We start from the raw sequence: 27,879 nt of genomic DNA, 5'->3' as shown, positions 1-27,879 counted from the left end.
TGCAATTGGTTGCACTTTTCTGGGTCAATTCATTTGCAGATAGGAGGAGAAACTATAACCAGATTCTTCTTGTCATGCATTCATATGAGATTCCCAATCTTCATATGCTGTGCAATTTCTTCAAGAGAAATGGAGTGACTTGAAACAGGGCCATGTAAGTGAGGAACCTCTTTATGGAGGAAAGCACCTCCTCAGGCATATTCCTTTTCATCTTCTCTGGGTCCAGCTTTGGCAGGAGGCCTTCCACCCAAACCAACCTGGCTCTGCCCCGCCAGCTTGCACTGAAGCATCTTCCTCTCCCCTCCTGTTCACCATTTCTGTAGAATTTTTTTCCCAGTGTTTTTTTCTATAGGGCTTCAAGCTATAACATCCTCATTAACATATGAACTATGCATATATTGAGTACTAAATGTGAGTCAGCTCTAAGCTTTACAGATAGTAACATCTTTAACTTTCTACAAAACTCTACAAGGTAAGCAGTATTATAATTTCCGTAATGAAAAAACTGTTGTACTGAGGGAATAAGTAACATGTCTTTTGTTGTACAAACATGAAGCCTTTTTTAAAAATAGGAAATCAGGGATAAGGGAGAGACTTGGAAAATATTATCCCATTGATGTACATTTTTAGAAGCTGGTGAGATCAAGTTGTGTGCAGATCAGTTCTCTCCACAGGTCCTATTCAGTTCTTTCCCTCCTTCCTTCCTTCCTTCCCTCCTTCCTTCCCTCCTTCCTTCCCTCCTTCCTTCCCTCCTTCCTTCCCTCCCTCCTTCCCTCCCTCCCTCCCTCCCTCCCTCCCTCCCTCCCTCCCTCCCTCCCTCCCTCCCTCCCTCCCTCCCTCCCTCTTTCTTTCTTTCTTTCTTTCTTTCTTTCTTTCTTTCTTTCTTTCTTTCTTTCTTTCTTTTCTTGAGGTAGGGTCTCACTCTAGCCCAGGCTGACTTGGAATTCACTATGTAGTCTCAGGGTGGCCTTGAACTCATTGCAATCCTTCTACCTCTGCCTCCCAAGTGCCGGGATTAAAGGCATGCATCACCATGCCCAGCTCCCGTTCACAGTTTTTAACAATATTTTATTTATTTATTTGAGAGAAAGAGAGAGAAGAGATGGAGAAGAGGCAGAGAGAGAGAGAGAAAGAAAGAGAGAGAGAGAGAGCGAGAATGGTTGCACCAGGGCCTCTAACCATTGAAAATGAACTTCGGATTCATGTGCCACCTTGTGCATCTGGCTTATGTGGGTACTGGGGAATAAAACCTGGGTCCTTAGACTTCACGGGCAAGCACTTTAACTGCTAAGCCATCTATCTCTTCAGCCCTCACATTTTTTTTTTTTTTTTTGAGGTAGGGTCTCACTGGAGCCCAGGCTGATCTGAAATTCACTATGTAGTTTCAGGGTAACCTTGAACTCACCACAGTCTTCCTATGTGGTTTCTCAAGTGCTGGGATTAAAGGTATGTGCCACTATGCCTGGCTTCCTATTCACATAAAAAAAACACACACACACACAACATTTTAGAGAGAGAGTGTGTGTGAGAGAGAGAGAGAGAGAGGAAGGGAGGGAGGGAGGGAGGGAGAGAGAGAGAGAGAGAAAGAATTGGTGCTTCAGGGCCTCATCCACTGCAATCAAACTCCAGATGCTTGCATAATCTTGTGGGTACATATGAACTTGCACTTGCCTCACCTTTTTAATGCTAAGCCATCTCTCCAGGCCCCTATTCACATTTTTAAATAGACTTCTTTCTTCTACAGATATGGCCCTTACTGTCCATTAAACAGTATTGTGCTTACCTGTAGGACACAAGATCTGCTTTTAGCCAAAAGAAATTTTATTTATTTTAGTGTCTATTCCATCCAGAGACTCTATCTGCAGCTGGGCATATTTTAGACAATAAAGGGGCTCTAGACATAGGAACAAGTAGGGAAATAGGAGCTGAAATATAGCCCATACTTTATAACTCATGTATCCTAAAGTATACCCAAGAGGCACCATCTTGTTGTTGTTCATGAAGATACTTATGAATTAGCAGTAAACCTGATAGTAGCATTAACAGAATTCTGTCACACTGTCCATGGCTCCCAAGATCCCTGTTTTCAAAACATGCTGGGTTCCTTATCATTACCTGTCTTCTGTATATCTCCAGGGCTCCATGTCATTCCCATGTTTAGTTCTTACTTGGAGCCAGGAGCCTGGGTCCACTGTAGAATCCCCCTATTCTTCCTAATGACCTTGCATATGTTTGGAACCTTCCATATGTTGTTCAAGCCCATGGGGCTGTTCTTATTTCATGTATCATGTGTGAGGCTTTCAGGCCCATTCAAATGGTCATTTAGCCCAAACCTCATAGGACTTTTGCAGCCAAATTCAAAATCTTCCAAGAATTATAATGGAGTCTCCTAGGTTTTCTGTGATCTCTTTCTTCCATGATTGCCTGCCAGGGATTCCTTGTGAATTTATTACTAGATCATGAGCATACTGAATCCCTTCCACATGGTCAAATCTAGCTGTCCTTTCCTGCCTCCCAGAATCTAATGTTTCTCCAAGTCATCCAGTCCCACTCAGAATGCCTCATACAACTTCTCCCATCCCCCATCCTCATTGTGCTGGTGGGACACTGATTTATGCTCCAAAATTTCCAGGCCCTTATTGCCTTGAGCCCCAATCCCAGTTGTTGGTGTTTGTAGGTATGTATTCCACCATATCTTGATCAATTTCTTTTTCTTCCTTCCCTCCCTCCCTCCCTCCTTCCCTCCCTCCCTCCCTTTCTTCCTTTTGTTTTGTGTGTGTTTTTGTTTTTTGAGGTAGGGTCTCACTCTAGCCCAGGCTGACCTGGGATTCACTTAATAATTTCTGGTTGGCCTCAAACTCACAGTGCTCTTCCTACCTCTGCCTCCCGAGTGCTGGGATTAAAGGCGTGTACCACCACGCCTGGCTTTGATCAGTTTCTTTGTTCTACTTTGCACATATCACTGCAGGTCATTGATTTTATTGAAATTAATTATTTAGTCAGACTAATCTGGAACCAAGTTTTTCAGTTTTGTGTTAAACCATTTCAAGTACTTTGTGAATTGTAATTTCATTAAACACTTTCAGCAAATCAAATGAGAGGGAATTGACTGACCCCTTTGAGGAAGGGAAACCTGGAACTCATGGACAGGCTTCTGGGACATTAATTTTCTGAGAGCATGTGAATATTATTTCTTATTTTGAGAAGGAGAAGGTACAAGGCTAACACAAGTTGGTTACAGGGTATAGAATAATTTTAAATCTTCACTTTAAAGAACTTGTGATCTGTATCTTGCATATTTTTTCATATTTCTATCTTTTCTTACACTGGCATAACAGTTTAAATATAGTTAATAGTAATGCCTTAATAGTATGTATACCAGAAGTCTTCTAGATTTTAATTGGTACCAGGTAATAAAAAGGTCAATGAACTGGGGGGTAATCAAGGTTAGATTTTTGATCAAGGAAAATGCTTTTGCAGAATGGGTGAAAAACGGGCACACATGTGCGTTGGATAAGTGGCACCTTTGGAAATTCAGGATTTGGGAAACTGTAATTGATTGATAATAAATAGCAGGTTGTAGTGAAACAGGTGAGCCTTTATGACACATCAAAGGGAGACTGGAACCCATTATCTGGGTAATTAGGGGGGAAAATCACCCTTATTTTAACCACATACAAGGAAGCAACTTCATTGCTCAAATTAATTATAAAATGCCTTTAAGGTTTTGTTTTAATTAAAATAATTAATTATATTCTTCTTCCCAGAAAGATGTTTTAAAACTAGAAATGGTACATTAGGCTTATTATGTGGTGCATTGTGCAACTGACATAGAACATAAAACTTTTTCCAAGGTTTTAGGAAAAGGCTGTTAAACCAGCTCTTCTTCGCCCTTCCACCAGCCTGCTACAGCTCAGAGCAGCGAGAACCTTCTGTTTCAGAGGGCAGCGCAGTAAAGGCTGAGAACTGTTCGTGGCTACACTCACGAGTACGTGTCAGAAACCAACCACAGAGTATTTCTTCTTAGACTCCTACTCTGAAGAGAGAAGTAGTCAAGGATTCTAATCATAGGGCACTAGTTCTAACTAAATATAAATATATATATATGTATGTGTGTGTGTGTAGGTATGTGTGTGTGTGCGCATATATATATATATGTATGTATGTATGTGTGTGTATATATATGTATATATACATATATATATATATACATATATATATATATATATGTATATATCTTTGCCTCACATTCTGTGAGTCGATGGTCTTACATGTATGACACAAGACCCCATAATAGCACCACATAAAAAAAATCAGTGTATGCAATTAGCCAATATGATAAATATTTTCAACATTTTCTTTTTTGTTTATTTTATTTTGTCTTGTTTTTTTTTTGAGGTAGGGGTCTCACTCTAGCACAGGCTGACTTGGAATATGTGTGTATATATTTTTTAATATATATATTAAAAAAACTATATGTATATATATATTTTTCAAGGTAGAGTCTCACTGTAGCCTGGGCTGAACTGGAACTCTCTAATTCCAAACTGACCTGGAACTCACAGCAATCCTCCTACCTTTGCCTCCTGAGTTCTGGGATTAAAAACATGTGCCACAATGCCTGGCTACTTCTAATGATATTTTGTAGCAACTATTCAGAAACTGATGTGAAAAAAAATATCAAGTGTAAAACATCTACTCTTTCTTGGTGACAGGTTCTTTTTTTCCTTTTGGTTTTTCGAGGTAGGGTCTTACTCTAGCCTGGAAGTCACTATGTAGTCTCAAGGTGGCCTCAAACTCACAGTGATCCTCCTGCCTCTGCCTCCTGAGTGTTGGGATTAAAGGCGTGTGCCACCATGCCCAGCTAGGTGACAGGTTCTTAATAGTCTTATTTGAGCATCTTCTTTCATTCCAGGACCCCAAACTGAAGAGATGTGTTACAAATCATTTTCAGACACCTTTATCTTTGAAATAGGTGGTATCTTTAACTTGCTAATGAATGAAAGGAGTGAGAATATGCCCCTACCCACAGGATTTTCATAACTGTACTAGATCTAGGTTGAGTTTTCATTTTCTTTTTCTTTGCCATACTAGGGTTTGAATCTGTGACTTCGTGCATGTTAGGCAAGCACTCTACCATTTAACCATATCCTCAGCCTATAAACAGATTTTTCTTATCAATTTCCTTTTCCTTTTGTTCTTACATTGTTATTATATTTAAATTGGAAGATTTTCCAAGTACTTAGAATATTTAAGTTATTATAAGTTGTGTCAATTATTCACAAATATTGATGTCATCTCGGTTTCTATAACTTGTTAATAGTCTATTTAGATCTGTATATATTTTTATTTATTTATTTGACAGAGAAAGAGGGAGAGAGGAAGATTGAGAGAGAGAGAGAGAGAGAGAGAGAGAGAGAGAGAGAGAAAGAAAGAAAGAAAGAAAATAGGCACGCCAGGGCCTCCAGCCATTGCAAACAAGTTCCAGATCCTTGCACCCCATTGTGCATCTGGCTAACGTGGGTCCTGGGGGATCAAACCTTTGCAGGCAAACACCTTAACCTGTAAGTCATCTCTCCAGCCCAGATCTGTATATTTTGATTATTATCTCTTAGGTCTGTATTAACTTTGTAAAGTTGTCAAAATAATGTGCTACAAACTGGGTAGCTTAAACAATAGGAGTTTGTTCTTTGAAAATGTTCAAGTCTAGAAGAACAAAACCTAGATGTTTGCAAGGCAAGCTCTCCCTATAGGATCTGTAGAAATATTTACCCCTCTCTTAGTTTCTAGAAGTATGTAGCAATTCCTGGTATTTTTTGACTTATAGCTATATTAACCCACTATATGCATTCAACATCTCAGGACATTTTCTTCCTGTGAGTATCAATGTTTATATCCAAATTTTCCTCTTATAAGGAGATCAGTCAATGGACTGGGGCCTACCCTAATTCAGTATGACTTCATCTTAATCTGCAAGGATTTAACTATATAGATTGAATTTCCAAGTAAGATCACATTTATAGTATCAGGGCATAAAGTTTTAACATATCTTTCAGGGGACAAAAGTTGACCTAAAACAAACATCTATTGTGTTTTCCACCTTACGTTGTGTTTCTCAAACTAAAGTCATAGGTTTTTTCTTTCATTGAATACTATTCTTCAACCTACTATGGCTATAATTGGTATATCTATTTTTACCTTTTTGCTAAAACTATTATCCACCATTTTTCATTCTCAATTTTCTCTAATATTTGTGGACTTTTACATCTTTTTACCATTTTTTCTTCCCCCTTACTGTCATTCCTGTGGTTGGTTCTCAGCCCTCTCTTATTGATTTGATCACTGGAATTGTGAGTAATCCAGTGTTTATTAGTATATTTTGTAATGGACCAAACATTGGCAGTGGATTTTCAATTTTTTTTTCTTTTAGCTTTTAATATTTAATTTAATTTATTTTTTTAGGTTTTCGGGTCTCACTCTACTCCAGGCTGACCTGGAACTCACTGTGTAGTCTCAGGGTGACCTCAAACTAATGGTGACCCACCTACCTCTGCCTCCCAAGTGGTAGGATTAAAGGCGTGCACCACCATGCCCAGCAATTTTCTTTTATTTTTTGAGGTAGGGTCTCATTCTAGCCCAGGCTGACCTGGAATAAACTATGTAGTGACCATCCTACTGCCTGTCACTAATTTAAATATTTTGTTTTTTAAGTTTTATTTGGGCTGGAGAGATGTCTTAGTGGTTAAGGTGTTTGCCTGCAAAACCAAAGGATCCTGGTTTGATTCTCCAGGACCCACATAAGCCAGATGCAAAATGGTGCACATGCATCTGGAGTTTGTTTGCAGTGGCTGGAAGCCCTGGCGTGCCCATTCTCCACCCGTCCTCTTTCTCTCTCTCTCAAGTAAATAAATAAAATATATCAAAATTATTTATTTATTTGTAAGCATAGAGAGATAGAAGAGACAGAGAGAATGGGTATACCAGGGCCTTCAGCCACTGCAGTGAATTCCAGATGAGTGCATCTGGCTTTACATGGGTACTGAGGATTGAACTCGGGTTGTTAAGCTCTTCAGCAAGCACCTTAACTGCCGAGCCATTTCTACAACTCTCATTTTATTTTATTTATTTATGTTTTTGGTTTCTTGAGGCAGGATCTCACTCTAGCTCAGGCTGACTAGGAATTCACTATGTATTCTCAGGGTGGCCTTGAACTCACAGCAACCACACCTGGGTCATTTATTTTTTCATATGCGTATATATGTTGAGCATATTTCCTCCATGCCATCTTACCCACTTTCCTTCCTCCTGTCCCTCCCATTGATCCCTTTTGACTTCCTAGATGGTTTCACATATACTTTCATGTCATATATACATGCATAAATTTATATATCTTTATAAAATCTAAGAGCATCAAATGAGAGAGAATTTATGGTATTTATCTCTCTTAGATGGGCTTAGTTTCCTTGATATGATTATCTCTCATAGTCTCAAAATGTAGCTGGGACTGGCTTGGAGCTATCTTAAGGACCAGGCTGTCCTTAGACTTGCTCTAATCCTCATACCTTTGATTTTGAGTGTTGGGATCATAGATGTAGGCTACCACATATGACTTCTAAACACCTTTCTTTTTATACTTTGTTCTTTTTTTAAAATTTTTTTTTTCATTTTTTATTTATTTATTTGAGAGTTACAGACACAGGGAGAAAGACAGATAGAGGGAGAGAGAGAGAATGGGCGCGCCAGGGCTTCCAGCCACTGCAAACGAACTCCAGATGTGTGCGCCCCCTTGTGTATCTGGCTAATGTGGAACCTGGGGAACCAAGCCTCCAACCGGGGTCCTTAGGCTTCACAGGCAAGTGCTTAACCACTAAGCCATTTCTCCAGCCCAACACTTTGTTCTTTAACAAATTGACATATATATGTGTATTATTATTTGATCCTCAAAAAATAAAACAAATTAAGAAAAGTAAGAAGGGCCTGGATAGAGGCTTAGCAGTTAAAGTGTGTACCTCCAAAGCCTAAGGACCCATGTTGTACTCTCCAGATCCCACATTAGCCGGATGCACAAAGGTGAGACAAGTGCAAGGTTGCACCTATGCATAAGGTGGCACATGCATCTGGAGTTTGTTTGTAGGTTTGGAGGCTCTGCTGCACCAATTATCTCTCTCTCTCTCTCTCTCACTCTGTCACATAAAAAAATGGCCAGTCTGTTGGGCTTGCCTCAAAAAAAAAAAAAAAAAAGATCCTATACATCCCCAAGTACCCTCTCTTATCAACCTCCTACTGAACACTTTCTTCTTCGCACAACTTACCAATGATAGAAACACCACTGAAGAGAATGACTTCCCCTCCCCCAGAAATTACTAACTACCATTACCTCCTTAGGGAAGATGAGGCTCTCATGAGCCCCTCCCTTATCAATGATGGACTGTTGTTGACTGGCCCTGTCTTCTGCAGGTATTATACTGCTAACCACAGTTGCTGTGAGTTTATGAGTGCAATGGTCATGTCCTGTCCCGAACAAAAGTTCTATTGTACCCCTCCTCACCCTGCAGCTCTTGCATTCTTTCTGCCTCTTCTTCCACAATGTTTCTGAGCTTTAGAGTAGAGGATAGAGATGTCCCATATAGAGCTGTTTACTCCATAGTCACTTATGTTCAGTGCTTTGACCACATTATTATGAGTCTTGGAATTAACCACAGCCCACTGTAAAGAAAATTTATTTTTTGTTTTGACCAAGGCTGAGAACAATACTAATCTGTGGGTATAAGTGCAAATAACTAGAAGGCAATTTGACAACATAATTCTTTAGCAAAATAACAGTAGTATGTTCCCCCTTCACCCTAAGGCTTTCCCAGTCATGGGATTTTGACCTGGTTTATAGTACCAGACATGAATTCCTTCTTGTACAGTGGGCTTTAAATTCAATCAGAAAGTTGTTGGTTACCCATAACATTCATGCCATTATTGCACCAGTGGGAACATCTTGTCTGGAAGGTCAGTATTGTAGCATGCAGGGTCTATCACTGGGTGAGACCACTCATGACTTTTCACTCCCAGAAGCCAGCAACAACACCTCAGACATGAAAACTAGCCATCAAGGAGGAGGCCTCCAGGTCACTGCCTGCTTGATGCTTCATATATGATGTCTTCAGCAATAAGGTCTTACCTTACAGTTCTGGCATTGGCAATAGACTGCATTGTTGGGTTTTGTTTTTTGAGGGGGTCATTGCATTCTGGAGCTTCTCTGACCAACAATTTATAGGGGAGGATCACACATCTAGCACTGTTAGTTTCCATAAACACCTTTATAGTTTCCTTTGCTGGCTTGTCTTTCTGTGCCCCAGGGAGGAGCGTTATGCACTCAGGCTTCTGTGTGTTTTCTGTCTCACATTGTTACCTCCCTGACAAAGACCATTCACACAGCTCTAGCTGCAAGTGGCTTCCAGATCTGTATTTCTGATGTCTTGGTTTCCAGCAGAGTCACATTTCTTTTTCAATAGTTATTTATTTATTTATTTGGGAGAGACAGAGAGAGGGAGAGGGAAAGAGAGGCAGGGAGGGAGATATTTTGTTTTATTTATTTATTTATTTGGGGGAGAGAGAGAGGGGAAGAGGCAGATAGAAAGAATGGATGGGCCAGGGACTCTGGCCGTTACAAATGAACTCCAGGCACATACTCTACCTTGTGCATCTGGCTTTACATGAGTCCGGGGGAATTGAAGCTGGGTCCTTAGGCTTTGCAGGCAAGTGCCTTAACTGCTAAAACATCTTTCCAGTCCCAGAGTCACATTTCTTTCTTTGTTCTTTTTAGAGAAAGTGAGAGCGAGAGCGAGAACGAGAGACAGAGAGAGAAGGGGAGAGAATTGGCATGCCAGGGCCTCAGCCACTATAATTGAACCACAGACTCTTGCACCACCTAGTGGGCATGTGTGACCTTGCGCTTACCTCACCCTTGTCTGTCTGGGTTAAATGGGATATGGAGAGAGATTGGGTATGGGTCCTTAGGCTTCACAGGCAAGCACTTTAACTATTAAGCTATCTCTACAGCCCTAGTCATATTTCTTTCTTTTTTTTTTTTTTGGCTCTTTTCAGTTTATTGCATGAAGTTACACTAGTCCAAGTTAAAAGTGGACCCCAAATGGTTACATTATACAAGCTGTGAGGTTTTTAAACTTGTGACAAGGTACAGGAAGGACATTTTACTCATTACAAGGAAATCCTCACTTATACTTCAGGGAACCACAAGCACTTAAAACCCATGAACCTTCAGCTGACTGTAGTTAGCCAGTCCAGTCTCTATTAGGAACTGGCATATGTTCTTGTGCTGGTCACCCTGTACTGAATCACTACCCTATATTCTGGATGTTCAATTACAGAACCATTGCAGGTAAATTTCTTCTTGAATGCCTTCACTAGTTTCTTTTTATCATAATCATCAGCGATCCCTTGGGCAGCAGTCAGGGCCTTCCTGCTGTTCGTCTGTTGAATTCTTATATGGATATAATCCTTAGTGCCGGCAGAAAGCAGGTCACCACCCTTATTTGCATCAGCAAAGGGGTCAAAAGAGTGGAGGTTCTGGATAGCAGACATACAATACAATTCCTTTTCCTTGGTGGAAACGGTCTGTGGAAGGCAGCTGTGGGAGAAGGTGAGCAGGGGAGACAGAGCGTCAGAAGCGAGGGGGCTTGAGGGGAAGGCAGCTGAGTCCTCGGCAGTGGCTCACTGACTGGGGCCCTGAGTCATGTTTCTAATGTAAACCTGGAATTGATCATCAAATGGACTCATGATTTTCAAAGACAGATTAGAGGTATATTTTGAAAGTAATATCAGACTTTCAGATTCTATTTTCTTGTTGTATTACAGTTGTACTCCTTGCTGTTTTGACATCATATTCATGTTTTGTTGCTCACAGACATTATAATTCAAACTTATTGTGTGTTTGTTTAGGCTGAGTAGATGCTACATAATTAGCACAGTTCAATAATAGAATCAATAAGCATGATTAAGATAAAAAAAAGAACTGATACATCTTATCTTCTGGAATACTGACATTTATTTATTTATTTACTTATTTGACAGAGAAAGAGGGGGAGAGAATGGGCACACCAGGGCCTCCAGCTACTGCAAACAAACTCCAGATGCATGTGACTGCTTGTGCATCTGGCTTATGTGGTTCCTGAGGAACTGAACCTGGGTCCTTTGGCTTTGCAGGCAAGTGCCTTAATCGCTAAGCCATCCCTCTAGCCTGAATACTGACATTTATAAGAGTATTTCCTATTTCCAAAAACACCATTTTTGCTCAATTTGTGATTTCTTATAGATGATGACTGTGAAGCTCAGAGAAATTAAGTAACATAAATAAGTGACAAAGCATGAGACTCAGTCTCTGCTCTCTTTCTTTCAAAATTTGAGCTCTCAGCCACTATGACAGGTCAGTAGCCACTTGCAGAGTATTGCTGTCCTCAGTCTTCTCTTTTGGTAGGCTTACTGTTCAGAGATGCTTTGGGGACTTAAGTGTTGATGAACAATCATAGTCTGTCATTGGTCCAACAGGCCAGTTCTTGTTTTTACAGGATCCTGAAGTAATGGCTATAGGTCAAAAATGAAATTCTTCATACTGCGTATCAGGGGGTTCTGTCAACATCCACAATGCCACCCACATGCCTTTGAGTAGGAATGACCCAATCCTTCATTACCATGTATTGCCAGGGGAGGCCCTATACAACTGTAGATGGCACTGGAGTGTCTCACTGGTATGAAAGAATCCCCAGAGGACAGGAGAAGCTTGCTGGTGAAGACAAAATAATTTTAAGTTTCATTAAATTGGGTATATTTTGAACCTTTTCTTCTGAATGAGAGGCCGTTTAGGTTAGATACAAGGGTAGATTTGTCTTAGTGTCTACAAAAACTAGAGTGGGTTACTCACTGTGGTGGTTTGATTCAGGTGTCCCCCATAAATTTAGGTGTTCTGAATGCTAGGCTCCCAGCTGATGACAATTTGTGAATTAAAGCCTCCTGAAGGCAGTGTATCATTGAGGGCAGGCTTATGGGTGTTTTAGCCAGCTTCCATTTGCCAATATTTGGCACACTCTCCTGTTGCTGTGGTCTACTTGATATTGGCCAGGAAGTGATGTTCATCCTCTGCTCATGCCATCATTTCCCCCTGCCATCATGAAGCTTCCCCTTCAGTCTGTAAGCCAAAATAACCCCCACCCCCGGCCCTATAAGCTACTCTTGGTTGGGAGTTTTCTGCCAGAAATGCTAACCTGACTGCAACACCCACTATATATAATTTCTTTTCCTTTGGAGAAAGAAGAATGAATTACATATATGTCTAAACAGAATTGGATGATACTTAAAATAGAATGGTGCTTGAAAAAGATTTTTTTTTAATTGTAAAGTTTTATTTATTTGAGAGAGAGAGAGACAGACAGACAGACAGACAGAATGGGCATGCCAGGGCCTCCAGCCACTGCAGAACTCCAGACATATGTGCCACCTTGTGCATCTGGCTTATGTGGGTCATGGGGAATTGAACTTTGGTCCTTGGCTTTTCAGGCAAATGCCTTAACCACTAGACAATCCCTCCAGCTCTGAAAAAGTTTTTTAAATTAAGTGCTTTATGAGGAGAAGAATGGAACCTACCAATGTGCTAACATTTCTTGAAGAGTTACCAATATTTATGGGAACTATTCCAAATCAGAGTAATGCGTTCTTTTTAAAATTTTATTTTTATTAGATATGGACATATTTATTATGTAAGCAACACATGTTGGTACCATCCTTTCCCTCCTACCTGCCCCTTTTCTGAAGAGTCCTTCCTCATTGGGGAACAGTCAACCCCATGAGGATTGTGGGTCATGCATTGTGGGGGCAGCAGTCAGTTATGGGGGAGATGCAATGTCTGTGCAAAATGTCCCAACTTGTGGCTATAACAATCTTTCTGCACCCTCTTCCACAAAATTCCCTGAACCATGTTGTGTGCATTTTAAATTTACTTCAGTGATGGGCTCTTAGGAGCCTTTGGATCTCTGTTTTGCTAGGTGTTGAGTGTTCTCAGTGTCTATCTCCTTCACCCTTGTGCTGATATCAGATTCCCTAAGAAAGCAGCACTCTTGCTCATTTCCCCATTTCCATGTGGTTTCAACTGGGGCTGGGGTGGAGTGCACTGGGTCGTTTATCTCCTCAGATTTCTCTCCCATCTGAAAAAGGAAAGCAGAATCTCCAACAGAGAGTGAAGTCAGCACCAGTTAAATGGGATAACCATTATTAATTTAGAGATAATTTAAAGCTTGTAGACCCTCTTGTATACCAATATTAGTGGGAACTTGACAATGGAATGCAAAATCATTTGGATATGATTCTGACTTGTTTCCAACTTCAGATATGGTTTCTTTCCCACTGAGTGGATCTGTTAGCTAATCCAAGAGCAGTTTGCTACCCACCATGGCTGTGTGCCACTATGGCACTTGTGTGAGCATCATGTCAGGTTGTTTGCTTCTGAGTTAATCAGACAGATATTAGCCACTTTCCCCTGGTAGTTCATATAGCACCTTCCAGCACTAGATGGGCTAATTATCTGTGGACTTACTCTCTTCTGAATTCCAACCAGATCTATGTTAATTTCTTGCTCTAAAGCATTGTGATTTGACATGATGCAGGAAGTTACTTCAATTTTCCTGACTTTATGAAGGCATGCTTTATGGCCTAATATATCCTCAATTTTGGAGAAGGTTCTGTGGGCTGCTGAGAAGAATGTGTGTTCTATAGATCTGTGGTGGAAAGCTCTGTAGATATCCGTTAGGTCTAGTTGGTCTATGATGTTGTTGAGCTGTATTATTTCCCTGTTGATTTTCTTCTTGGATGATCTGCCTATTGATGACAGTGGAGTATTGAAATCTCCAGTTATGATGGTGTTGGCATTTATTTCTATTTTATCTTCCAGTAGAATTTGTTTTATTAACTATGTAGTACACCTGTGTTTGGTGCATATGTATTTATGATTGTTATGAGCTCATGTTGGTTCATTCCCTTGAAGATTAAGAAGTGTCCTTCTTTGTCCTTTTTGATTACTTTTGGTTTAAAGTCTATTTTATCAGATATTAATATAACAACACCCATTTGTTTTTTATTTCCATTTGTTTAGACTATCATTTTCCAACCTTTCACCCTGAGAAGGTGTCTATCTTTATGCTGAGGTGGGTTTCTTGAAAACAGTAGATAGAAGGGTTTAGTTTTTTGATTCACCCTGATAACCTGTGTCTTTTGATTGGTGAGTTAAGATCATTAATATTTAAGGTTATTAATGTCAGGTTTGAATTAATCCCTGCCATGATGAGGTGTTTTATGGGGTTCGTTATTTCTTGTGCTTTGCACTATTTTGAGCCTGGTCTTTTTTGTTATTGTGATCTTCTTGTTGGCTGCTGAGATTGGTTGGTTGACTGTCCTGTGTAGAGTATTCCCTCAAGTATTCTCTGCAGGTCTGACTTAGTGTTGATATAATTAGAGTTGACTATTTTCATGGAAAGTTTTTCCTTCACCATGTATTATGAGGGATACTTTTGCTGGGTGGAGTAGCTTGGGTTGGAAGCCATAGGTTTTTGACTTTGAAGTTTTCCATTCCAGGCCATTCTGGCTTTCAGGGTTTCCACTGAGAAATCTGATGGGATTGCCTTTGTATATTGTGAATTGTTTCTCTCTTGCTTGCTGCTTTTAACACTCTCTCTTTGTTTTCATTATTAAGAGTTTTAACTATGATGTGTCTTGGAGAGTTTCTTCTTTGGCCCTGTCTGTTTGGTGTTCTGTGAGCTTCTTATATCTTTTTTTTAAAAATTATTTATTTATTTATTTGAGAGTGACAGACACAAAGAGAAAGACAGATAGAGGGAGAGAGAGAGAGAATGGGCGCGCCAGGACTTCCAGCCTCTGCAAACGAACTCCAGACGCATGCGCCCCCTTGTGCATCTGGCTAACGTGGGACCTGGGGAACCGAGCCTCGAACCGGGGTCCTTAGGCTTCACAGGCAAGCGCTTAACTGCTAAGCCATCTCTCCAGCCCAGCTTCTTATATCTTGATGGGCCTCTCTTTTGAGAGATTGGGAAAATTTTTTTCAAAAATTTTGTTGAATATGTCCTCTATGCATCTGACTTGGATTTCCTCTCCTTCTGGTATACCCATGATCCAGATATCTGGTTGTTTTAGGGTATCCCACACTTCCCTTGTATTCTGTTCACTTGATTTTTTGAACTTAGTGAATTTTTTAGCCTCCCAATCAATTTCTTCATATCTTCTTGTTCTCCAGGTCAGAGGTTCTGTCTTCCACACAAGTAATTCTGTTGTTGAGTGGTTATAGAGATATTTTTATAATTTCTATTTGATTTTTCTTTTCTGTCATGTTATTTGGCATCAAGTCTATCTCTTTTTTGAGTTATGACTTCAATTCGAGTTCTGATTTTCTTGATGCTTCCTGGAATTCATTCTTGCATTTGAGTAAAGTCTTCATTAAGCTTACTCAACCAGTTGTTGAGATCTTCTATTTCTTGAGTCACCTCCAATTTATTCATATCTCTTTGGATGGTTCTAACATTTTTTTCAATCATGTTAAGCCCATTGTCAAAAGCTGAAAGCTCTAGGAGACAATTCTGCTCAATTTCATTGACACAATTGTTGGTTTTTTGATGGTTTATTTCCAGTTTGGTGATTTTTTTTTTGGATCAGAGTCTCACTGGTTATTGTGTTTTCATTTTGGGAATTAATTTCTCTTTATTTCTCTATGATTTCATTGGAGGCTTCCATTGCAGGACTAGGCATTCTTGGTGGAGATCTCTCAGTTTTCTGACTTTCATTGTCTTTTTTTGCATTGTTGTCTACCCACTTTAGGAAGACTCTTTATTTTATTGAAGAGGAAGCAAGTTTTTGTCCTTTGGCTCATGCACCATCTGACTCGGGTTAGCAGGGGTGTTGGTACGCAGTGGCCAGTCAGGATGCCACAGCATAAGGTCTGTTTCCATAGCTCACACGGGGACCAGGCCTCCCCAAGCAAGGCACAATGGGACCCAGAGCTAGGAGACTAGGAGGAGTCTGGGAACAGGGATCTGGCTTACTCACTGTGCCCTGTGCCCACCCACAAACAGTCTGGCCCAGTGAACCTGGACCAGGCAACTGAGAGGAGCCAGGAAACTGGTCTGACCTACTCACTCCACATCATGGTGCTCGTCTGCACACTGCCCACAATTATGCTTTCTTTTTGCTGCTGTTGTTGCTGCTGTTATTATTACCAACATTTTTTAGAGTGATTTCAGAGTTACATTAAAGCATGTTGGAAGAAATTGCAAGGCCCCTGCCAGAAACTGAGAACGAGCTGGCTTTTTTTGGGCTTTCTTCTAGGCCTAGTGAATCACAGTGGGCTTCCACATCTGAATGTAAGATCACCTATCTGTACTACTGAAGACCTGTAGATGGTGCTATAACTTCAGTGATTTGTTTATTAAAAAAAGGAAAAACCTGTACAGATAGAATTGGATCTAGAAATATGTAGCTTCTATTTAGACTCCACCACTGCACAGTATCTCAGGTGCCTTTTGGAATAATCTACACTTGAAATTTATAGTGATTTACATTTTTGCATTAACATTTTAATTTTATTATGATTCTCAGGTATTTATGGGATGATAGGCCTATGTATTAGTAGTAAAGAGAGATGGAATAAACTATTTTTGTTTTCCACCATATTTACTTTCTCTGTGGTGGTCTTTCTTTAAGATATAAAGTTCTAGATCAAATAAAAATTGGTGATGAGCTTTTGATTGCTTTTAGATCTTAGATTTTACCTGAAATTCTCAGATGCTATATCTTGGTTCTTTAGAATTCTTAGGGCTAGAGTACACATTATTGTAATAGTAAATTATAACTTATAAGCAAGAGCATACCAAAGGCATAGATAGGTATGTATCAAAAAGTCATGTATTATTTTAATATAGTTGCATTTAACATAATAACTTGGAGGTATATGTGAGCAATATATTGTCCTTAAACATAAATTTCAAATAGAAAAAAAATTAGGCCAATATATATTGTGTTAAGGTTTTTGTTAATAGTGCTAATGTCTGTAAACAAACTTCCAGCCACCAGATGGCAGTATAACTTTCCTATATCTCTAAAGATTATTCATTCTTTTAGATGATTACCAAATTTCATCTTTCTCTTCATCAGAAATGTATACAGCTAGGGAATTTTAGGACAACTGTAGAAGAAGCACAACAGGTTAGTTATTGAGGTTTTGAATTACAGTATTTAGTTACACTAAGAAAATACATTCATTGTGGCTGGGAAGATTGTTCAATGGTTACAGGCACTTGCTTGCAAAGCCTGCTGGGTCAGGTTCAACTTTACAGCCACCCACATAAAGATGGGCCAACATTCATCTGCAGTAGTAAGAGACCCTGGCATGCCCTGCCCATAAATAAATAAATTATATATATATATATATCCTTCAAAGTTAAGTGTGCTGTGATATCAAAATATTGGTGTATCAACAACTTTCTTTTATTTATTTTAAATATTTTTATTTTATTTATTTGAGAGAGAGAAAGATGCAGACAGAAATAGAGAGAAAAAGGGAGAGAGAATGGGCACGCCAGGGCCTCTAGCTACTGCAAAGGAACCTCAGATGCATGCACCACCTTGTGCATCTGGTTAACGTGGGTCCTAGGTAATCAAACTGAGGTCCTTTGGCTTCGCAGGCAAACACCTTAACTACTCAACCATCTCTCTAGCCCTGACAACTTTCCTTTAAAGAGCAAAATACTCTTATTTTGTCTGAGATGCACTAAGCAGTGATATGCTAGAGATTATAAGTTCAACAGAGAGAAGGAAGAGAAAGTAAAGACAGTCTGGCTCATCTAATTTTTTTTTTTTTAAAAAAGCAATATAACAGTAATGCATACATGATTTATGTTGGATGTATATCTTCTGTACTTAGAAAATGGATCATCTGTCCATTCAGTAGTATTTTAATAGCTACTATCTAGTATTATATATACTTATGTTTCCATTGGGATGCTTACATAAAATATAGTCTTATATTTCACTCTACAAAGATCTTGTCACAATTTTAATTTTTTTTTGATTAATTAGCGATCTGGAAGTTTGCCCTGTAATAGGGATTTCTTTTGAAAAAAAAGTCTGGGCTAAATAGAAGGATCAGCAGTTAAGGTGCTTGCCTGCAAAGCTTAATGACCCAGTTTGATTCCCCTGTACCCATGTAAAGTCAGATGCACAAAGTGGCACATGCATCAGGAATTTGTTTGCAGCAGCTGGAGGCCCTAGCATGCCCATTTTTTTTCTCTCTCTCTGCTTGCAAATAAATAAATAATATCCCAAACACACCCACCACAGTGGAAAACAGAGTCAGTAAAATCCTAAAGCTCTCGGGCCAGCAAATCTAGCATTCACAGTGGCTAACAGTGTGTTTGGGATTATAGACTCTTGGCTACTAGGTCCAGCTTTCTGTGGGTTCCTGGGATCTGAAGTCACGTGGTCAGGCATGCATAATAAGTGCTTTTAACCACTGAGACATCTCCCCAGACCAAAGGAATTCATAGAGATCATGTCTTCTTTATTGTGTGTCTCAGAGAGTAGCCCAGAGTTTGGATTATAGTAGCCACTCATTAAGTATAATTTTGTTTAAGTAGTATTCTCCATGTATCACTAAAATTTCATTGAGACTTTTATGCACCCTTGTGTACTCAAGTACAAATCTGACAGAAGACTATATCCTCTAAGAAGCCAAATACTTTGAACCATTTATAGCATCTTATTTTGTTAATGGTGGAGGGAATGGTCCTTGAAGGGAACATCTCTAAAAATAAAATGTTTGCTTTTTCATTTCAAGTATGCCTAAAGGAAGGTGATACTAAGCTAACTAGTGTTTCTGTTCTCCATAACTGAGAAATATTTTTGTATTGTAAACAGAAGACTTTTAAATTTTGTTATTTATATAAAATTCAAATGGATTATCAAGATTTTTTTTAAAGCAGTGTTTTAAGAGGTGGGATCTTGTCATGTTGCTTAGGTGGCTTTGAATTCCTGAGCTCCAGCAGTTCTCCTGTCTCTTGGGTATCTAGGACTGTAGACTTGAAACTTTGCATTTATCGCTGTATGATCAATTTTAAAATATTTTTATTTATTTACGGAGAGACAGAGAGAGACAGAGACACAGACAGAGAGAATGGGTGTGCCATGGCCTCTGGCCACTCTAAATGAGCTCCATATGTACATGCCACCTTGGACATCTGGCTTTATGTGGGTACTGAGGAATTGAACCCAGGCCATTAGGCTTTGCAAACTGGTGTCTTAACTGCTGAACCATCTTTCCAGCCCTATAGTACCATTTTTATAGGCAGGTTGAACCTTTAAAAATCCTAGCACACTGAAGGCTTAGGTTGGAGGATCACAAATTCAAGGCCAGCTTGGACTCTATAGTGAGACCTAGATCAAATAAACAAAGCAAAACAAGAAGATTCACAGTTATTATATGTAAGAGGAACACATTAGGAAGACAGTTGCCTTGTGAGGAAAAAGCATAGTTTTATGTAGTATTCTAAATGTGTAGGTCATGTTACAAAAATCTGTCATGAGTGAACAGTTTGAAGTCAGGGTGCACTTTCCCCTAGAAGAAGTTATGTTATTCATTCTTTTTTGAAAACCTGAAGAGTGAAACATCATTAATAGGAGCCCTTACCAGTGTAGCACTTATGATTTCTAAGCTCACATATAAGGTCTTTTGCCTTTCTGAAGTAGCAGTGTGTGTGTATGTGTGTATGCATATGTATTTAAACTGGAAACAATGTGATAGACCTATTCATATGTGGAAATAGTGTACTAGCTTCTGGACAATGGGGTAGGAAGATGTCCACAGCCAAAAGGAAAAGGTACCAGGCAGGATCTGCAGGACTGTATTAATGGGTCTCACATTCATAGGGTTTTATATATTTGTATTTTTGACAACTCTGTCAAATATGCTTGGATATAGTCACTGCCTTTGTCACTGAAATTGTGTAAACTATAAGTTTTATTGTGTGACTGGAGGCCTATTCAGAAAGTCCTTACCTATGCCTATATCTTGAAGTGTCTTCCCTAATTTTTCTTCTATCAGTTTCTGTTTCAGGAAATACTGCATTATGAAATCATACCAACAATTGACAAGAGACCTCATGAAGTTAAAACACCCCCGAAACTTCTGTACAGCAAATAAAGCAGCAAACTGAATGAAAAGATAGCTTGTAAAATGGGAGAAAAACCTTAGAGGATAAATATCTAGACTATTAAAAATCCCAAAAACAAACAAACAAAAAAACCTAAACAAGAAATCAAGCATTTTATTAAAATAGTTTTATTTCATTTATTAGAGGGAGAGAGAGAGAGAGAGAGAATGGGCACTCCAATGCCTGTAGCCACTGCAAATGAACTCCAGACACATGTACCATCTTGTGCATCTGGCTTACATGGGTTCTGGGTAAATTGAACCTGGGTTGTTAGGCTTTGCAGGCAAACACCTTAACTGCTAAGCCATTTTTCCAATCTTTCCCCAGTCCTTCTTCTTGCCCCACACTTCTGCATGGATACCAGAGTCATTCCCATATAGGTTGCAGTCACGTGACAATAGGCTTATTTAGTGGGATCATAGCAATCTACTCTTAATTTTCTCTTCTTGTCTATTGAATTCCTGTCATGGTGTTTCAGACAGCTATTTAGCTCATGTGTGTGTGTGTGTGTGTGTGTGTGTGTGTGTGTGTGTGTGTGTGAGAGAGAGAGAGAGAGAGAGAGAGAGAGAATGAGAGAGAGAGAGGAGATGTATATGTGGTTCATTAATCTACTTTTTTATTTTCTCATTTTTGTTTTGGAATTACACAGTTTTCTAAAAATGATAACCTAAGTGACAAACTTACTTTTAAAATATTCTTATTTATTTGCAAGAGAAAGAGGGAGAGAGAGGAGCAGAGACAGACAGAGAGTGAATACAGGTGATCCAGGTCCTCCTACCTCTGCAAACAAAGTCCAGAAACATGTGCACCTTTGTGCATTTGGCTTTACGTGGGTACTGGGGAATCATACCTGGGCCATCAGGTTTTGTAAGCAAGTGTCTTTAATCGTGGAGCCATTAAACTTTTTTTAAAAAAATATTTATTTATTTTTTTATTTATTTGAGAGCAACAGACAGAGAAGGAGGCAGAGAGAGAATGGGGCCTCCAGCCACTGCAAACGAACTCCGGACGCGTGCGCCCCTGTGTGCATCTGGCTAACGTGGGTCCTGGGGAATCAAGCCTTGAACCGGGGTCCGTAGGCATCACAGGCAAGAGCTTAACTGCTAAGCCATCTCTCAAGCCCCTTACTTTTTTTTTTTTTTTTTTTAAATTTGAGGTAGGGTCTCCCTGTCGCCCAGGCTGACCTAGAATTCACTATGTAGCCTCAGGGTGGCCTTGAGCTCTTAGCGCTCCTCTTACCTCTGCCTCTCAAGTGCTGGGATTAAAGGCATGCACCACCATGCCTTGCCTCACAACTTTTTTAGAAAGTAGTTTTGATTTTGTGTATGTGTATATTTGGGCACTGTCGTAGAGGTCAGGGGACAACCTGATAGTATTAATCCACTCCTTCTACCTTGAGAAATAATCCGTCTTTGAAAAGTTTTACTTATTTGCACATTTGTGTGTATGTGTATGTATGTATATGAGCACAGACCCTCTGTGGATGCAAATAAATGCTAGATGCTTGTACTACTTTTTTTTTTCTTTTTAAAAATGCAACATTTATTTCATGCTATATTCCTGTGCTTTCATACAATAATTTTAAGCATTATGGTACAATTTTAATAAAGATCTCAAGTAAATTTCATCTAATTTTAAAATAAAGGTATATATTAAGTACATTTATTAATTCATTTAACAATACCGCATGTGGTCTTTGATGATGAACTTCATTTTGGTACACAGCTCATTTCTCCTTTTGGCACCAAAATGAGGAAATATACCTGACACATCAATAATCAACTTTAACAATTAGCAAAGCCAAAATGTTCTAGAATTATTCCAATCATTTATAATCAAAACTGAAGAGGATTCCTAGTGAACAGGAGAGAAGAGTTATCATCAGCAGTTTACAACAGATCTTGAAAGCAGATCATATGCACAATATATTTCAAAGGAAAATATATTTGAAAGGACAGAAAAAATTTTTTGGAAGTTTAGACTGATAGAAATGAAAGTGGTGATATCTTAGCATTAATTTGTCTGTTCAACAGCATAAAGTTGGCATCTAATCTATGCAAAGATGAGTATCTTCCTCATGTTACCCCCATTTTTCAGCCAATCTTATCAATTATTATTATTGTTGGTTCTTTGGAGACAAGGCCTCATATGTAACCAGGTTGTCCTCAAACTTGTGGTGATCCTCTTGCCTCTGCCTCCTATTACTACTTTTTTTGTGTAGCTTACATGAGCAGCTTGGGAATTGAACCTGGGCCCACAAGCTTTGCAAGCAAGCACCTTTATCCATTGAGCAATTATCCCTACCCCTAGATAGGATCTCTCTTTTTTCTTTTGTTTCTGGGAAGACCAGAATGGCCAATGAGCTTCCTGACTCTACCTCCTATTGCTGTAGGTCATAGGGATAACAGCTATGAGTGCAGTGTGTGTGGCTTTACATGTGTATTGGGGTCTAGGCTCTAGCTGAAGCAAGCAAGCACCTTTAACCTTAACCATAGAGTCTTCTCCCTAGCCCTTTGACTAAACATGTGTGTATGTGTGTGTGTGTGTATATATATGTATATATATAAAATTGTATATATAAATTTTATTTTATTTTTTTAGTTTTTTTTTGGGGGGTAGGGTCTTTCTGTAGTCCAGACTGACTTGGAACTCACTATGTAGTTGTCTCAGGGTGGCCTTGAACTCAAGGCAATCCTCCTACCTCAGTCTCCCAAGTACTGGAGTTAAAGGCATGTGCAGCATTGACAAACTTTGAGCATACTCTAGGAGTTAAGAATGGAAATAAGTACAATTGAGTTCAACAAAGAAGAAAGTGGGTATCCCATTTCGAGGCATCCATGTCCTAGGAACTTTCCTCTCCAAGGAGTAGAGATAATTCTGTGAGATTTAGACTTTGTTACTTAGTAGCTGTGTTATCTTGGGCAGGCAGCTTGTCACCTTCACACTTCATCTGTAAAAGATACAATGCAGGCTGCTACTTCATAAGGGAATTGGAAGGATCCAATGAATGGACAGATTAAGTGCTTTGAATGACACTGAACAGCGAGTGCTCTGTGTTACTTATTATTAGTGGGGAGGGTAAATATAAAAGTTATAGATAATTTCCATTTTTAAAAGAAAGCTGGGCTGGAGAAATGGCTTAGTGGTTATGGTGCTTACCTGCAAAGCCTAAGGACCCATGTTTAATTCTCCAGGTCCCATATAAGCCAGACACACAAGTGTACAAAGTTTCACATGTGCACAAGGTGGCACACATGTCTGGAGTTTGATTCCAGTGGCTGGAGGCCCTGGCATGCCAGTTCTTGCTCTCATGCTCTCTTTTTTGCTCACTCTCTCACATGAAAAAAAAAAAAAAAAAAAAGGCCAGTCTCTTGGGCTTGCTTCAAAAAACAAAAAAAAAAGCCTTTACAACTAAGAACTATGCTATATGAATATATGCCTATATGTTAACTTCAATTCTGAATTTATTATATAAAATGTTGTTTTTCTGTGTTTAGCTTATAGAAACTTTATCTAATTTACCACTTAAGTCAATAATAATCTTGTTTTGTTTTCAAATCTGGATATCATTAACAATCTTTTTCACCAGATGAAGTGATCTCTTTTTTTAAGAAAAATATATTTATTTGCACATGTGTGTGTGTGTCCCAAAGTATGTGCATGTGCATGCATATGGACACTCCAAGGCCTCTTACCTCTGCAAACAGACACCGATGTAGTGCCATCATTTTTTGCGTCCATCTTATGTAGGTGGCTTGGGAGTTGAACCTGGGCACTTTGACTTTGCAAGTAAGTGCCTTTAACTGCGGAGTCACCTTCCTATTCACACAATGATCTTTTCATTCCCTAAGTGGACTTGCTTTCAGAGACTTCCCTTCCAAATTACATAATAGGTCAACAGAAGTGGTTGGTTCTTTTAAATTTGTATTTTAAATTGACACATGATAATTATCTATGCTTGTTCGGTAAGAGGGAGGGTAGTTCTTAGCCCATATTCTGGTAGTTACCTTATCAAGTAAATTGGGTTACTTCACCTTGAAAGCCTACATTTTTCACCAAGAAAGAGAAGTTATATTTGTACTCATTCTATTATTTTCATCACTCATAATAATATTTGAGGTGTTAATATTATGTACTATTTTTAGAATAAATTTTGTCAATCATTATTAATTAAGATGAGTAATAAAGACCTTGTCTTTTGTACTTAATGTGAAATAAAATATTTCCATATTTCTCCAACCCAAGATAAAAATGGTATACCTAATTGTTAACCAATCATTTATAGATTATCTTGTCTGTTCTTATTCCAGGATTTGAAGACATTACTCAGTGTGCAATTAGCCAGCCTCCTTTTTCTCAACAGTTTCTGTGTTGTTTTCCAATCCTTTACTTTGATATTTAACACTTTTAGTTAGGGCTGGCCCCACGTTTCCTACCAAGTGTGTGTGTGTGTGTGTGTGTGTGTGTGTGTGTGTCACACACACATATGTATACACACACATATATATGTATACACACATATTTATATACACACACACACGCACATATATATGTATAGATACATACACACATATATATGTATAGATATTTATTGACAACTTCTATACAACAAACCATAGTACTCCCCTCCCCTCCCCTGCTTTTTCCCCTTTATAACTCTGCTCTCCATCATATCCCTGCCTTCTTTCCATTAGTCGTTCTTTAAATTTGATGTCATCATCTAGGATTTTTTTGTTTGTTTTTCAAGGTAGGGCCTCACTCTAGCCCAGGCTGACCTGGAACTCACTTTGTAGTGCCAGGGTGGCCTTGAAATTAAAACTATCCTCCTAACTCTACCTCACAGTGCTGGAATTAAAGGCATGTGCCACCACTTCCAGCCTAAATAATTTTTGAAAAATATTTTATTTTATTTAGGCTTTTCTGACTCTTTTTTTTTTTTCTTCCGAAGTAGGGTATCACTCTGACCTAGAATTCACTATGTAGTCTCAGGGTAGTCTTGAACCCACAATGATCCTCCTACCTCTGCCTCCTGATTGCTTGGATTAAAAGCATGTGCCCCCATACCTGCCTATTTTCTGACCCTTGTTAATTAACTTAATCTAACTTTTTTAAAGCCCTTAATTTTATGCATGGAAAATACTAGTTAAATTGATAAATTTGATTAATTAGTCTTTGTTCTAGGGGTATCAAATCTATTTTTTAATTAATATTTTATTTTTATTTATTTAGTTATTTGAAAGAGAAAGGAGAGGAGGGAGGGAGGGAGGGAGGGAGGGAGGGAGGGAGAGAGAGAGAGGGAGAGAGGGAGAGAGGGAGAGAGAGAGAGGGAGAGAGGGGGAGAGAGAATGGGCATGCCAGGGCCTCCAGCCACTGCAAATGAACTGCAGATGCATGCTCCCCTTGTGCATCTGGCTAACGTAGGTCCTGGGGAATCAAACCTGGGTCCTTTAGCTTTGCAGGCAAATGCCTTAGCTGCTAAGCCATCCCTCTAGCCCCAAATCAAGTTTGTGATAGGCTCCAAACTATGCTTTCCTCCTAAACAAACTTGAAGTAATGATGGGCAAATCAGTACTAAGATATTTTTAAGCCAAATATAAAATAAACTGGCCCTGTCTGCTCAACTGCCTTAAATGCTGGAGGAAGTATGACAGGTAGCCTTCACGCCCTTCCCAGAGTGTGGGGTCTGTGCTGCTAGTGCGTGTGCAGTATCAGTTAAAATGGCTGCTCCCCTCGTCATTGTGCTTTTTCTATACAAAGAGCATGCATGCATACGTACTCAACCGCCTAGGCCCCATACACACACATTCAAGCATGTAAACAGATACATTAAAATCTTTTTACCTGGAGAAATGACTTAGTGGTTAAGCACTTGCCTGGGAAGTCTAAGGACCCCAGTTCGAGGCTTGATTCCCCAGGACCCATATTAGCCAGATGCACAAGGGAGCGTATGAGTCTGTCTGGAGTTCATTTGCAGTGGCTGGAGGCACTGGTGCACCCAGTCTCTCTTTCTCTCTATCTGTCTCTATCTCTCTCTGTCTGTTGCTCTCAAGTAAATAAATATAAATAAATCTTAAAAAAATCTTTTCACCTGTGCTTTATGCAGCTGTCCTATTATTTACTGTTGGCATTAATTTTGACTGTGTCTATAAGCTGATTTTCAAAAGTTCTTTTTTTTCTAAATCAGTACTCTCAACTGTCTATGAATTCATTCAGAAAACATTTCTTGAGTTTTTTTTTTTTCTGTGTGTGTGTATGCTAGGCCCTGTGATAACAGGTTTGGTGGCTAGTCTCATTTTAACCATGTGGAATGTGCTATGTAGAAAGAGTATAACTGTTAGCTGAGCCTGTTCACCAAAAGGCATATGCTTAGTTCACCAAACTTCACTAAAATTTGATATTTTGCTTTCATATGCTGGTTAGAAGCATTTCATGAAAATACTGCCAACTTTTGTCCTTTTTTTGTCCAAACTTTTTTTTTAAACTTGCAAAGGAATCTCAGCATGTAAAACTTTCCATTATAAGCCACCTGTAAACTGAAAACAGTCAAACTGTTTTCTCAGCTGCCTGGAGCTCTGTGTCTCAGTTGACTAATACTGACAGATAAAGATGGCTTTCCCCTGGGATGGACTGTTTTGTTTGTGGTTATTCTGTCACTACCAGGAGGGACAGCTCCCCTCATCCGCAGGGAACGCAGAGATGCAGTTTACAGACACAATCCTAGGCTGACTAGCAACTAAAAAAATAATAGTCAAATAATGATTTCATTGTTCCTTACTGTGTCCATGACGACTGGCAGGCATGCAGTTAGACACTGCCTGGGAGCATTCTTTGCCTCAAATACTGCTGTTTTGAGAAAGTTTACAATTTACTCTGACAATTCACTCTGATAATCAGGGGGGAGGAAGGGAGGGAGGGAGGGAGGGGGAGAGGGGGAGAGAGAGAGAGAAAGAGAGAGAAAGAGGGAGAAAGAGAAAGAAGAAAGAAGAAAAGGGCATTTCTAATATATGGTTTACTTTGAGTGGTTTTAGATACCTGAAGGTAATTCTGTTGTTATTCAATTTGCAGGCAGGTGCCCCTTTAAAATTCTACTTTCTGGCATAGTTTCTACTTAGATGCCAGCTAGTGACGCAGCAGTTATCATGACAAAATTGGACAAAGCTCTTTGTGTTTTGTCCCAGCCAATTTGCACCAATAAGACCTTATACACAAAATATAAGCAAAGAAGGCGGTAGTGTCAGAATTGTTTTCTAATTCTCAAACTCTTATTCATGAAATAGGAATAGGTTCATTCCTCATAAGGCTGTTGTGAGTTCAGTTTGACAGTGCACGTAAGGCATATGGCCCACTCTCTGGCACAGGATTTAGTGCCCTGTTGGCCTTCCAGGCAAGACTCCAGTAGCAGTGCACTCAGCATGCACTACACTTTAGAATCACTTAGATAATTTTAAAAGATACTAACACCAAGGTCACACCTCAGGCAATTAAATGGAAAATACAGATATCATCATTTTTTGAAGCACTTCATCTGATTCCAATGTGTAGTCAAAATTAAGAAATACTGCCATTGATGGTCCTATGTGTGCTCACAAAAAATGCACATAAAATTACTAAC

At 39.2% G+C, this 27,879-nt stretch overlaps 2 protein-coding genes and 1 pseudogene across 2 annotated transcripts in view; 1 reads left to right on the top strand and 2 right to left on the bottom strand.

Moving 5' to 3' along the window:
* Slc25a21 (solute carrier family 25 member 21) overlaps positions 1-27,879 on the top strand; it is a 571,282-nt gene that overhangs the window by 6,042 nt on the left and 537,361 nt on the right. The gene's annotated exons all lie outside the window — the stretch shown is intronic.
* LOC101615097 (mitochondrial import receptor subunit TOM5 homolog) lies at positions 101-9,201 on the bottom strand. Its single transcript, XM_045154413.1, has 2 exons — positions 9,170-9,201; positions 101-317 (listed from the first exon to the last, which is right to left on the bottom strand). Exons 1-2 carry the CDS (start codon positions 9,199-9,201, stop codon positions 101-103), a joined length of 249 nt encoding a protein of 82 aa, XP_045010348.1.
* Positions 10,253-10,593, bottom strand: LOC101598120 (annotated as a pseudogene).

Source organism: Jaculus jaculus, chromosome 7 (genome assembly GCF_020740685.1).
Source record: "Jaculus jaculus isolate mJacJac1 chromosome 7, mJacJac1.mat.Y.cur, whole genome shotgun sequence".
Lineage (NCBI taxonomy): Eukaryota > Metazoa > Chordata > Mammalia > Rodentia > Dipodidae > Jaculus > Jaculus jaculus.
The sequence above is the reverse complement of the archived record's forward strand: the minus strand, read 5'-3'. Positions and strand labels throughout refer to the sequence as shown.